Source organism: Dermacentor albipictus, chromosome 9 (genome assembly GCF_038994185.2).
Source record: "Dermacentor albipictus isolate Rhodes 1998 colony chromosome 9, USDA_Dalb.pri_finalv2, whole genome shotgun sequence".
Classification (NCBI taxonomy): Eukaryota; Metazoa; Arthropoda; class Arachnida; order Ixodida; family Ixodidae; genus Dermacentor; species Dermacentor albipictus.
This window is the reverse complement of record NC_091829.1, coordinates 70,575,073-70,589,307: the sequence shown is the minus strand read 5'-3', so window position 1 is coordinate 70,589,307 and position 14,235 is coordinate 70,575,073. Positions and strand designations below refer to the sequence as shown.

Below are 14,235 nucleotides of genomic sequence, written 5' to 3'. Positions count from 1 at the left end.
AGGAATTGTGCCTGCTTCTGGCACCGACGCAGGCGATGTGTCTGTCTCGTGCACATTGACAACGTGCACGCGGTGGTCACTGCTCTTTACGGTCGCCATGGCCATCTTGACCAGCGTGACAACAGTGGGAACTGTCTTGGAGAGGACAACGGTTTTGGCGCAAGGAAACGATGTAGCGGGGGAAGCGTTTGGATGAACGCTGTTCAGACGTGAGATGCGTGCGGCTGGCGTCTTTCTACAATGTCATAGGTCTCCCCGCTTGACTCACGGTTTGTGTGCCAGTTTGGGGGGTTAGTGTCGTAGCCCCTCTCTCATCCTGCTGACACATTTTACGCGCTTGGCGGTGGTTTACTGTACATTTTATGCGAAGCATATTACTAGAGCTCAACCCAGCTCCTCAGGCGCGGTGGTGTCGCCTTCAATACCACGTGACACCGTGACGTCACGACAGAGGAGAAACGGGGCTCCAGCTCGCGCCGTCGCTCGCGGCGTCGCCTTCAAGGCTGACCACGTGACACCGTGACGCCACGACAGAGGAGAAATGGGGCTCCAACTCGCGCCGTCACTCGCGGCGCTGCGCTTGCCTCTTGCTAGACACTCACGAGGTGAGATGCCTCCTGGAGACACAGCTGCTCGTTGGAATGAGAAGCGAAGGTTGCGGCGTGCTGCAGAGACTGTTTCTAGGTGGCTTTGCTACGGCGCAGCGACTACGCGCCCCGCATCGGACGCGGTGAGCGTCGAGCAACGCAGCGTTCGGCGCGACAACGAAATGTGCGCCTGAGCAAGCGCCGCACGCCTGAGCCGACGCCAACGACACCGGCTTTTCTGCGACACGAGCTCCTTGACGCTGTCGCGTTAAAATAAAGGCTAGTATGCTTCGCATCCTGGGCGTAACCTTAGCTAAGCCACAGCCATTTTTTTGTGTTTGCGTATGAGCTTGTGGCATGCGCGATTGCTACTAGGTGGTAGCCCTCTCCATTGTTATTTATTCGTATGTTTTATTTACGGAAAGGTGCCCACACTTGTGCTTAAAAATGCGGCCATGGATGAAGTGAAAAGTTTTAATGACCGGGGCGCAACTCCCGCAACGTTCCTCGTGCACACTTGGTGAATGGTGTGCCATTGGTCCATTCAAGAACCCAGGGTGGGGTGATTGGATGAGACATTATAAATGGAACCCACTCAGATTCGCTCACGAATTATATTTTTGATAGAAATCAGTCAGCCTCAGACTCACCAAAATTCTACTCAGCTGGGTCTCATTCGGGCTCAGACTCACCAAAATTCTGCTTGGATGGGTCTCACATGGGCTCAGCCGCACCGAAATTCCGCTTAGCTGGGTCCCATTCGGGCTCAGAGTGACCAAAATTATGCTCAGGTATGTCTCACTCAATATCAGATGCACCGAATTCTGCTCAGATGAGTCTCACTCTGGTTCAAGCACACCACCCGCCGTGGTTGCTCAGTGGCTATGGTGTTGGGCTGCTGAGCACGAGGTCGCGGGATCGAATCCCGGCCACGGCGGCCGCATTTCGATGGGGGCGAAATGCGAAAACACCCGTGTGCTTAGATTTGGGTGCACGTTAAAGAACCCCAGGTGGTCAAAATTTCCGGAGTCCTCCACTAGGGCGTGCCTCATAATCAGAAAGTGGTTTTGGCACGTAAAACCCCAAATGTTAATATTATTCAAGCGCACCAAAATTCTGCTCAGATGTGTCTCACTCGGGTTCCGACTCACCAAATTTCTGCTCAGCCAAGTCTCACTCTGGTTCAGGGGCACGGAAATTCAGCTCCGATGGGTCTCACTCTGGTTCAGGCGCACCAATATTCTGAGTGGCTTGTGCTTGGCTACGTGGCTTCACCGGCTTCACGTGGCTTCACGTGGCTTCACCGAAATTCTGCTCGGACTCACCAAATTTCTGCTGAGCTGGATCTCACTTGGGCTCAGACTCGCCAACAAACTCAGCTGGCCCTCGCTCGGGCTCAGACGCGCCAAAATTGCGCTCAGCTAGATATCACTCGGGCTCAGATTAACCAAACTTCTGCGCAGCTAGTCTCACTCAGATTCGGATGCACCAAAATTCTGCTCAACTGGGTCTCATTCGGCCTCAAACTGCCCAAAATTCTGCTCAGCTGGGTCTTACTGGGGCATTAACTCACCAAAATTGAGCTCAGTTGGGTCTCACTCTGGCTCAGACACCAAAATTATGTTCAGCCGTGCTCATTCAGACTCTTCGGTTGGCCTGAGTGAATACAAGAGAGGCGGTTCATCCCTGAGATGACTGACGTATGGGGCCATCGCTGCCTAGAAGTCGTGGCCCCACTGCCCTGACCAATTGTTCTGGATTGGACTTGTGGTACAACACAACGTCGGCTCTGACGAGATATATGTCGCCCCACGTTTTCCACTTACACTTTGTTTCTGTATGTGTCGCTCTTTCTTGCAGAAATTCCTTGTAAATTTACTTGTCTTTGTTTACAATTCGTCCCTGTCTGCTTCCTTTCAGCTAAAAGAACCAAAACCTATAGTTGATGTCCTCAGCTGCACTACGTCCCTCTTGAGTAGCCCGTCTCTGAGTGTGCGTCTCAGACAAACAAGCGTTAGAGCAACGCACATTCCTCCTAGTGGGTAGAAGAATAAACTGATCTTTACTAGCACTTTCACGGGCCCCTTTCCAGGGGCGTGCATTGCAAACGTTTGTGCGTGCTAGCGTGTGGGGGAGGCTAAGCGTAGTATTCCATTTCTCTATGGTGAGACGCCGGCCATGAGGAACACCACTGCCTTGGGCGTCACCCAGAGTAAAACTTAAAATTTCGTTTAGCCAAAATGCTCAGACACGATAGTCGTTATGTCGATTTGGGTACCTCCTAGCTGACTTCCAAAGTGAAGCCTCGATTAAACCCGACATGAGGAGCAAGAATAATTAATTAGCAGCATAATAAAAACACGAAGACGTCTATTCGAATGGAGTGTACGCAAAGTAACTTTTACTTTGTAATCATCGAAAATTTCGTTTCAAGGCAAGCATTGTTGAAAACAAGTTGAAAGTTGAAGCAAACAAGTTGAAAACTCGTGCTTGGTGTGTGTTCTCCTTCTCTTACGTCCATTTCTTTTCTGATGATAGTGATCTAAGGAAAGGAAGGACGCTTGAATGTACTTTCTGTTGCGCAATAATGCTTCAGTGAGGGAGCAACGAGAGGAGGTGCTGACAAGAAAATTTATTGACCCGTAGGCACGCTTACAACTGTGGTATGAACGAAAAGTACAATATAAAGTACATCACGCGTAATACATCATACTTGATGCAAGGTGCCGAGCTAGTAGCGGCGTGCGAGCGTGCACCTGGGAGAGCTCGCGCATCCGCATGGCGCGAGGAGTGGGCCAATAGCGGCCACCGATCGTTCACGAGGCGGCGCGCACGCATCAGCGACAAATTCTGTGACCTTGGACAGCCTCGCGTTTCACCTTGGCTCCGACTAGGCAAAAAGAAAAAAAATGCTGCACCAAACTTCCTTCTATTAGGTTCGCTGTAAGCGAACGTGACTACAGTGCGAATTCGAAAATCTAAGATTAGAAACACTTCTTAAAGAGTGCTTAGCGGGAAAAATAAAACCGAAACTGGAGCCCTCCATGTTTGCGCCCATCGTAGCCCCCAGTCTTGCTTAGGCACGCCGCGCTCTGTGAGGCTCCAACTAGGCAAAAAAAAAAAAGCTACACCAAGCCTCCTTTTATTAGGTTCGCTGTAAGAGAATGGGACTACAATAACAATTCGAAAATCAATGCTTAGAAACCCGTTTTAAAGAGCGCTTGGCGGGGAAAAAAACTGAAACTGGAGGCCTCCATTTTTGCGCCCATCGTAGCCCCCTGTATTGCGTCGGGACTCCGCGCTCCGTGAATCACTCATTCAGTCTCACGTGTTGCTCATGCTTCGACGTTTGTTTTTTCACCCAGGAATGTGTTCTCGAGTGGCGGCAACATCGCTGACGCCGCTGTCTCCGCACTTCTCTGCATGGGCGTCGCGGCACCACACCTGGTCGGGCTCGGCGGTGGATTCCTGGCGCTGTACTACGACGAGTGAGAACACGGGCTGCGGTGGGCGAAGCGACTTGAGCGTCTCGCGACATGGCCAAAGGGGCTCCGAGATCGACCGGTGTCCTGCCCGCGCGCGTAGATTTTTACACAATGTTAATGCGGAGCATCCACTGGCTCATTCCAAGCACCAAACCGTGCTGTGGCAATGGGGGTTCTACATGCTTGCGTCCAGCGTGGTTTAAAACCCAAATTAACGCACAATGTTTTTTTTATAATACAATCACCATATTAAATAGGTTAACGCGCAATATAGCCATCATTATTGTTTACTCACAATGCACGCATGTAAGAGAAGGAAACGAAACCAGTTGACTAAACCTGACGCACAGTGTACGCCGACCTCGTAGTTTCTCTTCAAATTAACCTATACAATGGCTAAATTTGATGAAATTGCGCTGTTCAGCACAGTTTCAAAACACGGTTTCATGTGTTGAGAAAGAAACATCACCATTTGTCAGGCCGCCTTATTACATAATCAATCACTGAGACAGACGGAACGATTATATAGCAAGAAGCGTCTACGCGATGTCTTGGTCCCCCAAGAAAGCTGCCAAACCGAAACAGCAGCGTTTTGGCATTCTCATGCATACAAGAGCATGGCAAGGCCGGTATCTTTTCCAACTGATCAGAAGAAGAGGTCAACAGTGATCGCGCCGCCCGATCTCGGAGACCGCACCGCTGAAATTGCCCGAAGCCAGGAACGCCTTCGCGTCATCGTACACCTTGTGTAATGACCATATTGACCATATTGACCACCTTGTGTAATGACCATATTGCCCACCCTTGCGCTATTACATTGAGTAATAGCGCAAGGGTGGGCCTCACGGAAGGCAAGGGCGGAATGCCTTCAATTTGTGCCCTCCGTGAACTGTTACCGAAGACGAAGGAAAAGGAAAATATTCACCGATAATTACACTTTCTAATGCGATATTTGAGAGCAGCTTTATTCCTGCTTTCATTTGGCGATATATATGCTCGCGTGGAAAAATCTGCCTCGTGCGGCACGTTTAAAACGAAGCGAAGTGTGGCGCGACTTCCTCGCCAAACGGGAGATCACAGGAGGCCGCGCGTGAGAAGGCACGCGGGCGCGATTCACAGCAGCTGCCGCGGAGAGACCTTTGGTACGACGCGCACTACGACGGTGTCACCTCGTAGACATCGTTGCCGCAGTGCCCATGTCCTGCGCGGCACTACGCTTCTCACACTTTCGCCACGCCTCTCTCCTCCGCTTTCCTCCTCAACGTTCCGCTGCACCCTCCTCCTCCTCTTTCCTCCTCGCGCTCTCTTCGCTATCGCCGTCTTTCATTCGCCGCTGCGCTCTGCGTTCGTTCTTTCAAACTTCGCTGTGCTCGTTCGCACGGTTACGCCGACGCTCGCCGCAGGAACGGGCGCCCAAGAGCTGCGCTTTAAGAAAAATTTAATTCTGGCTAGGGGCATAAAGTGGCGCAACTAGCCTCCCCACGGGAAACCTCCTTTGACCCCGCCCCTTATTCGGGGCTCGTCTAGGCATTGACACTTTGGAGGAAGGTCCCACATGGTTGACAGGCCTTTGAAATTATTTATTTGCATTGCATTGAAGGTCTGTGCTGCATCATATACGCTGTCGTCGGAATCTCCCCTCGAGGCCCGATTTCCGCGCTCACTCTCCCAACACTCGCCGCGCCCTCGGCGGCTCGGATTTACTGCTTGCATATCACATTCCGAGGGCGTATTTCTCATCATCGCCAGCCTATTTCTATGTTCCAAGTAGGACGAAGTCCTCTGCCGGAGATTTGCAATTGACCCCTTCTTGCGCTAGCTAATTCCAACCTGCACCCGCAAATTTCCTGATTTCATTACTCCACCCAGCTTTCTGGCGTCCTCAACAGTGTTTCCCTTTCATCGGCACCCCTTCTGTAACACTAATGGGCCACCGGTCACCTACCATATGAATTACGCGGCCCATCCAGCTCCATTTTGTTTCTCTTAATGTTACCTATAATATCGGCTATCCCCCTCTAGTGTCTGATCCCTTGCTGTCTTTTAAAGTGTCGCCTAACGTCTTTCGTTCCATCGCTCCTTGTGCGGTCCTTAACTTGATCTCGAGCTTCTTTGTTAACCTCCAAGTTTTGCAGCGTATGTTAGCACAGGTAGAATGCAATGATTGTAAACTTCTCTTTTGAACGAAAATGGTAAGCTCCCAGTCAGGTTTTGGTAATGCCGGCCGTATGCACTCCAATCTTTCTTTATTCTTTTGGAAATTTCGTTTTCGTGATCAGGGTCCTCTGTTAGTAACTGACCTAGATAAACGCACTCTTTTACAGACTCTAGAGGCTGACAGGGGATCGAATATTACCTTTTACTTCTAAATATTAATCTTCAACTACGCTCTTGTACTTTCTCGGTTAAATTCCTCAATCATTTGCGTCATAATCATCGGAAGCCAAGAAACACACAGACCAAGGACAAGGCATGTGAAATTACTTGTGCCTAATAAATAAAATAAAGAAATGATACACTAATGGAAATGAAAGTGGATGAAAAAACAACTTGCCGCTGAGGGGGAACGATCCCGCAGGTGGGGAACGAGCGAAGGTTGTGGGATCGTTCCCCATTTGCGGGAAGTTGTTTTTCATCCACTTTCATTTCTATTAATTTATCGTTTCTTTACCTCATGTAATATGCACAAATAATTTCCCATATGTTGGGCCTGGTGCCGGTATTTGTTGGCTTCCTATGATTATGAGTAATAAAAACCGGGCCCCTTGGTTAACCCCTTCCTTCTCGTTAATCATTTGCAGCCATTCATCTCCAGTGTTGCTAAACGGCACAATGTCGTCTGCCAACCGGAAGTTGCTGTGGTATTCACCGTTGATCCTCACTTCTAAGCCTTCTCAGTCTAATAATTTCAATAGTCCTAAGCATGTAGTGAATAGAATTGGAAAGATCACAATTTAGATATCCTTGCCTGTCCCCTTTCTTGATAGGTACTTTTCTACTTTTCTTGAGAAGAGCCAAGGCAATAGTGGAATGTTTCCCATAATCCCTCCTTAATGATTTTTGAGCTATTACGCTTCAAATTTTTACGTGACGCTCTCTCTTAAAATTTTTCCTTCCCCTTTGGTATGTTGCTTTGTTTTGCAATAGGCCAAGTCCGCACTACTTAGCCTGTCAGGTAGGCGAGCATTTTAGTAACAGCTAACGGAGCGGTGGCGTACAAGGACAACTTATTGTCCAGGTATGTTTATGTTCACATCGCTCGGTGGCGCTTTTCTGTCGAAGCAGGGCGTTCATAGTCCCCCGAATACAAATGTATCAGTTCTGAATGCTACGCCTAAAAAAAAAAAAAATTGTTAAGTCTTTCAAAACCCTGTTTTCCATTCTTCGGCTGTTAGCGTTGAGAACGAAAGGCGAAAGTGCATTTTATAATTGCACCAATAGAGAAACAGTGCCGCGTTAAAGGTTTCATCATATCGAAACGAAAAATTAAATTCAGTTCACGCAGAAACTTGGGAGACCGATGAAACAAGTTGACTATTTCTGTCAGTGCAGCTCTCGTGCCGTCTCGCTTGTTGCATTATTTGTACTGCACTAGGTTGTTTGTCACGAATATCGCGTAACTGTGTTTCATGTGCCTAATCTTCTGGCGGTGTGAACAGAATCGCGTGGAAAATGCAACGCATGAATCGAGTGAGGTATACGAGCAGCCCGTCAAGAAAAGCCGCGAATGCTATTGTGCTCGATTCTACTAAAGACAACGACTCAATCAGCAAAGACCGACGAAGCGTCCTTTAAAAACTCCAGTTTCGTCGCTCATCTGCGATAGGTAAATAATGATAGAGTAAATAATAGGAAAGTTAGAAATAAAATTGAACGTTCTATTTTGTAAAACTTCAGCGCTGATACTCCAGTGTGAGGTCGTAAATCTCACTGTATAATTCTTAAATATTCGAGCCATTGTGGCACTGCTAAGTGTTCTCGGAGCTTGCTCAGGTGACTTTCATGGCCCGGTTGCGATAAAATGCCATTCGTTTATTCTGGTAAACCAATTAACCATGCTGGAGTGTACGCCGACAAAAGCAGTGACTTCAATATAAGTTCGGACGGTTATTTCATGACCCTGTTCACCACGCAGCCTTGTTTTTTTTTCTGCTTCTTTTCTAGCTTATCAAGCCTCCTTTCACCGGAAGATTACGCTTCGCTTGTAGAGCTCGACTTCTTTCTCTACTGTCACTTCAACTTAAAACGTGTATTGACGAGCGCACCCGTCAATACACTTTTCTGGGGTCCGCTTCTAAACGGCCAACGTATTGTTAAACCTCACCGCTCGGTGCAAGACGGGCCTGCATTTATCAGAACATTCTCAATTCTTGCATAGAGTTTCATACAATAATTACTAGGGGGGACTCTGACGCTAATCTCTACGGGAGCCGATTCCCGTTGATCGCGGACTTGCAATTTTAATTCGGAAAGGGACAGTGGCGCAAGAACACAGCGTAAGCGGCACACATGCGGAAAACATGCTTGTAGAGCTCCTTCCCAATAGAACATGCAACCACAGTGTATTTCTCCTCAACGTATATAGTAATCCGGCTCACTCACGGGCTCGTTTCCTCTCTCTGTTCCGAGGGGCGCTTGCCTTGGCGGGCGCAAACCCGTTTCTGGTCGGGGGAGATTTTAACGCCCCGAACGAGGCCTGGGGATATGGCTACACTACCGCCAAAGGTCGACGCCTGTGGCAGGACCTACATGATGCCGAGTTAACTCTTATTACCGATCCCACGGCGCCGACCCGCACGGGCACCTCTACGGCACGGGACACGACACCAGACCTGACGGCGGTCCGTAACATCCCTCAAGCAATGTGGCGCAATACCTTTGAAGATCTGGGTAGTGATCACATGATCATAGAAACACGAATTCCTCAAGCGGGTACACCCCCTTTTCCTAAGCTATTCAAATGGACGGATTGGGACAAATTCCGAAAGCAGCGAGCTGAACAGAGAGGTGAAGAGAACATCGATGACATCGATGCATGGATGGAGACGCTCAACGACGACATGAACAAGGCGACGCAGACGCTCGCACCCGAAGTCCAGGTTGACAAGATCGACAGCCGACTAGCCCACCTCTGGGAAGCCAAGACGTCACTAAACGCAAGATGGAAAAAGCAAAGGCACAACCGAAAGCTTCGTAAGAAGATCGCACATATCAATCGCCAGCTGGAAGAACATTGCCGGACCTTAAGCCGCCAACAGTGGTATGACATCTGCAACGCGGTCGATGGGCAGCTCCACAATGGCAGTACGTGGCGCCTCCTTCGTCACCTCTTGGGGTAAACGCAGAGCAAGTCTGCTCAGCAAGCAAACCTGCAACGCCTTTTGCACAAGGAACAGGCTACCACGAGTGATCACCAGCTCGTGACACGCCTGCTAGCCAAGTACTTCCCTCAACGGCCCGATGTTCAACACGGAGATTACACTGGAGAGACAAATGTGAAACTCGATGAAGAATTTCACGAGTCAGAGATCCGCGCAGCTCTCCACGACCTTAATGGCAAATCAGCACCTGGTCCCGACAAGGTTACGAACAAGACTCTAAGAAACCTCGATGATGCCTCGATAACCGCTCTTACGGCATACATCAACAAATGCTGGCGAGCAGGTTGCATCCCAGAGGCGTGGAAACGCTCTAAAGCAGTCCTGATACCGAAGCCAGGCAAGCCGTCCAGCCTCGATCACTTGCGGCCCATTTCCCTCACATCCTGCGTTGGCAAGGTGATGGAGCACGCGTTCCTCTCCCGCATCAACCACCACCTCGAGGACACTGGAGTCTACCCACCCACTATGGTGGGCTTCCGGTCACACCTCTCCACTCAAGACGTCATGCTCCAGCTCTACCACCAGATTATCAATGACCCAACTAGTGGCAACCGGGCCATCCTCGGTCTAGATTTGGAAAAGGCATTTGACAATGTAGCACATGCAGCAATCCTGAGCCGCATAAACAAGCTCAACTTGGGTGAGCGAAGCTACAACTACGTCAGAGACTTCCTGTCGCGCCGCACAGTCACCCTCGCGGTCGGCAGCATGACATCCGACGAACATACACTAGGAAGCACCGGCACTCCTCAAGGATCGGTCATATCCCCGCTCCTTTTCAACCTCGTTATGCTGGGTCTCCCGGCCTACCTCGACCAGATCGATGGCCTCCATCACGCCTTGTACGCAGATGACATCACCCTGTGGGTCAACAAGGGCAGTGATGGTCAGATAGAATGCACCTTACAAGCAGCGGTCTCTGCAGTCGAAACCTACCTCCAAGACACAGGTCTCCGACTATCTCCACTGAAATCGGAGCTGCTCGTCTACCGCTCGCGCCGCCGGCCCAAGCCTACAGCCGAATCGCGCCAATGTGACGACATAATCCTCTATACGCAAGACGGCTCCTGCATTCCCCGAGTCCCGAAGATACGCATCCTAGGCATGCATATAACAGCCAATGGGTCAAACATAGAAGCTATTCGCAAAATCGAAGGCAAGGTTACAGCGGCTACCCGCCTGATCAAACGCATTACAAACAAGCACACGGGCATGAAGGAGGACAGTGTCATGCGCCTCATACACTCGTTCGCAATCAGTCACATCACTTATGTGGCTGCCTTCCACAACTGGAATGTCACTGAAAGGGAGAAAATCAACACCCTTATACGCAAGACTTACAAGATCGCCCTTGGCCTACCGGAGTCCACAAGCACTGCTCGTCTGCTACAGCTGGGGATATACAACACGCTTGAGGAAATTGTGGATGCGCAAAGAACCTCTCAACTCGAACGCATGTCTCTGACAGCCACGGGCCGCTACATCCTGCAGAAACTCGGCTTCAACTACCACGTCCAACACGGTCAGAAACAGGTCATTCCACCTGACCTCAGCGACACGCTGATTGTCGCCCCTATACCTCGAAACATGCACCCCGAATTTAATCGGGGCCGACGCCAGGCCCGTGCCAAGGCACTGCTGCGCTCCTTGGGTGGAAAGAGGACTACGCGCTTTGTAGATGCCGCAGAATACACACGAGAACACCGGTTCACGGCGGTAGTCGTAGACGTTAGCTCCCGGCTTACGCACGCGTGTAGTGTCGCAACAGAATACCCCGAAACAGCAGAAGAGGTAGCAATTGCGCTTGCGCTTACCGACCCCCTCTGCGAGGTAGTTTTTAGCGACTCACAATCCGCAGTTCGCAACTACGCGCGGGGGCGCATTTCCTCCGAAGCTCTCCAGATTCTAAGGAAAGCTGGTCGACAGCACTTAGATAACACCGCCATCATATGGTTTCCAGCGCACGTCGCCACCCCCACCGATGAGGGCCTCATTAACTTGAACGAGGTAGCACACCGCTCTGCGCGAGAACTGACCCGCCGCGCAGAATCGGAGACCGCCTCTTCGAGTTCAGAACTGCTGGCTCAAAACACGCGAGAACGCCTGGTCAGGTACAATGACATCACCAAGGACTACCAGCTAGGCAGGCGGTTGCTGCCCCCACCTCACCCCATGCTGAAACGTCGCCAGGCAGTCATCTGGCGACAATTGCAAACACAAACCTTCCCCAGTCCGGTGCGATTGCAGCACATTTTCCCCGCGCAATACCCGACTGCTCTTTGCAAATTATGTCAGGCAACTAGAGCGACGCTGTCACACATGTTGTGGGAGTGTCGGGTTACATCAGCTACAATGGCAGTAGCTCCGGAGGCTCTTGCGTCGAAGTGGGCCGCCGCTCTGCGCAGCTCCAACCTCAAGACACAAGAGTGGGCTGTCCAGCAAGCCCGAGAGGCGGCGACGAGGCAAGGCCTCGAAGTCCCCTCATGGGAGACCTGAGCCCGGGTCGTCAAACTTGCCGGATTCAGAATAAAGTTGTTTCCATCCATCCATACGGGAGCTCCAGTTACTGTTTTACACCAACTACGGTTGAGCCAGCATGGGAATTATAGATTTGCCTCAACTTCGTCCTTCTGGCTTCTAACGGCTTCGCGAATTTGTAAATCTCGTCATTTGAAACAAACAGCTTGCGTAATAAATATTTAAACAAACATTATTAAAAAAATTTGATGGCAGGATTCGAACACAGGAGCTCTAGCAGAGAAGCGCGATATTAAAACCGTTAGGCCGCGGATGCTTCCTTTTTTTATGCACCGACAAGCGACATGAAACGCCCTTGTGAATTTATCGTGGGCAAGCCAGTGCCTGGAGACGCTTGGCGCCGTTCGGTTTGGCCAACTGAACAAGCTGAGCGGTTCCAATTAGTAGCGATTGTGCGTGTTCGCAGCGTCTTCCGTACTTTGAAGGGTATAAGCTGCTCTAAAGTTTACAACAGTGAAGACATATAAAGCTTAATATACAAAGCCACAAGAACGTCTGTATCCACTAGCACGAACATCAGACATCCATCTACTTCCCATCACTCCCATGGTGGGTTAAAGACTGCAGCGTCACAATTCCCTCTATGGTAATTATGAGTATGAAACTCTATGGATTCTTGTAGCCGATTCTATTTGTTGCATGTGTTCTCACGAAACCTTGTCGTAACCCGAATGCATGCGGGATGCGAGTAGTGCTGTACTTTCTGGAATGTAGGCGAAAAGCAATGAATCCGCTGGAACCTTGCACGGGTCAATTATAAATAACCGAGGTGTGTGACCTGCAGATCAGGTTTCGACGATCACCGACCGGGCTCGCCGCTATCGTCCTGCTTTGTTTGTCACTTTTTTTTTCTGTGCACAGGTTCACCCATTAAAGAATTACTTTGGTTCCTTACAGTTTCGCTGCTGTGATCTTCACCGTCGTTACAACGTGACAGTGTTTCGTGCTCTTTACCTGTAGAAAGCCACGCCAAGCCGTGGTCAAAGCCGTATGTTTGCGCATTTTGTATTTGCTAGCAATATTTTCTTTGTCCTGCGTGACTCTATTACCTACCCTAGTCTAATTTCACGAAGCAAACCGGTCAGCTTTCGTTAATAGACGTTTGGCTTTGTTTAAGTTGCTTTGCGCAATGACTCTATCGAGAAAAAATATCGATAAAGAAAAGATATTTCGGGCCAGACGAAAAATTAAACGTGTCACTTTCATTTGTGCCGCACGCAGCGAAAGTGACCACATCGAGGCTTTGAACGCCCTGGGAATCTCGCCGGCTAACGTGGCCAACGTGGACGAGAAATCGGCGAAACGGGGTAAATTTTATTTCGTTTTTTTCACGTTTGAGTACGTTCTTCAACCACCAACGCAGCAATCGAACGGAAAATGATAGCTTTGACGTGAAGAGCCGGGACACGAACCGGAAGTAAACAAACAAATAAACAAACAACCAAACAAAGCCATTCTTCTGCGCAGACTTCCAAACAACCTGTAAAACGAAAAAAAAAACACTTTAAGCTTTCCATTATGTCCTCAGCTTTCCGCCATTTGTAGCGGCATGAGTTAGAGCTGGGGATCATGTGGTCCTACGCCGGCAAACATGGCAACTATGTTTGACTCAACAAACAGTCACGTCATTGGAAAGATCATAATCCTCATAGGTATCGTGTTCCTGTTCATTACCATCGGGTTCCTATTTGTGCCCAGTGCAGGACGGACGCCTCTCCCAGCGATCCCCAGTTACACCCGTCTTGCACCATGCCTACAAATTCACTAACCACCATCACACCACCTTAGCGCTTCGGCGTCCTCGACTCCGCTTCCCTTCTCTTGGCACCCATTCTGTAACTCTACCAGATCACCAGTTACCTGCCCGACGCATTACATGGGCTGTCCTCGTAATTTCATTCATTTATTTACAATACTGCCATTCTCACATCGAGACCACAGCAGTTGGGCGTGTTATTACACATACAATGCATGCTTTGTATAACGAACGGTAAAAGCATCTGAACATCTGCAACAGTTCTTCGATATGAAAATACATCAAACAGATTCAATGCGCATATTTACAACAATAATACTATTCACAAAGAGAGCAAGACACATAAGTAGTGCGTTTCATACTTCATGTCAGTAAATATTATTCCAATGTTACAAAAAACACAAGAAACAATGGAAGTAAAGATTAGCTACAATTCAGAACAATTGAAGTTTTAACAATGGCAAGTACATAAAAACTAATTTTCCTAA

At 49.3% G+C, this 14,235-nt stretch overlaps 1 protein-coding gene across 2 annotated transcripts in view; it reads left to right on the top strand.

The window, feature by feature from the left end:
• Positions 1-14,235, top strand: part of LOC135908567 (glutathione hydrolase 1 proenzyme-like) — a 102,437-nt gene that overhangs the window by 57,934 nt on the left and 30,268 nt on the right. For both annotated transcript variants that reach the window (XM_065440370.2, XM_065440369.2), the window contains exons 4-5: positions 3,953-4,075; positions 13,213-13,298. In XM_065440370.2, coding sequence (XP_065296442.1) covers positions 3,953-4,075; positions 13,213-13,298 — 209 coding nt within the window. The remainder of the gene's footprint in view (positions 1-3,952; positions 4,076-13,212; positions 13,299-14,235) is intronic.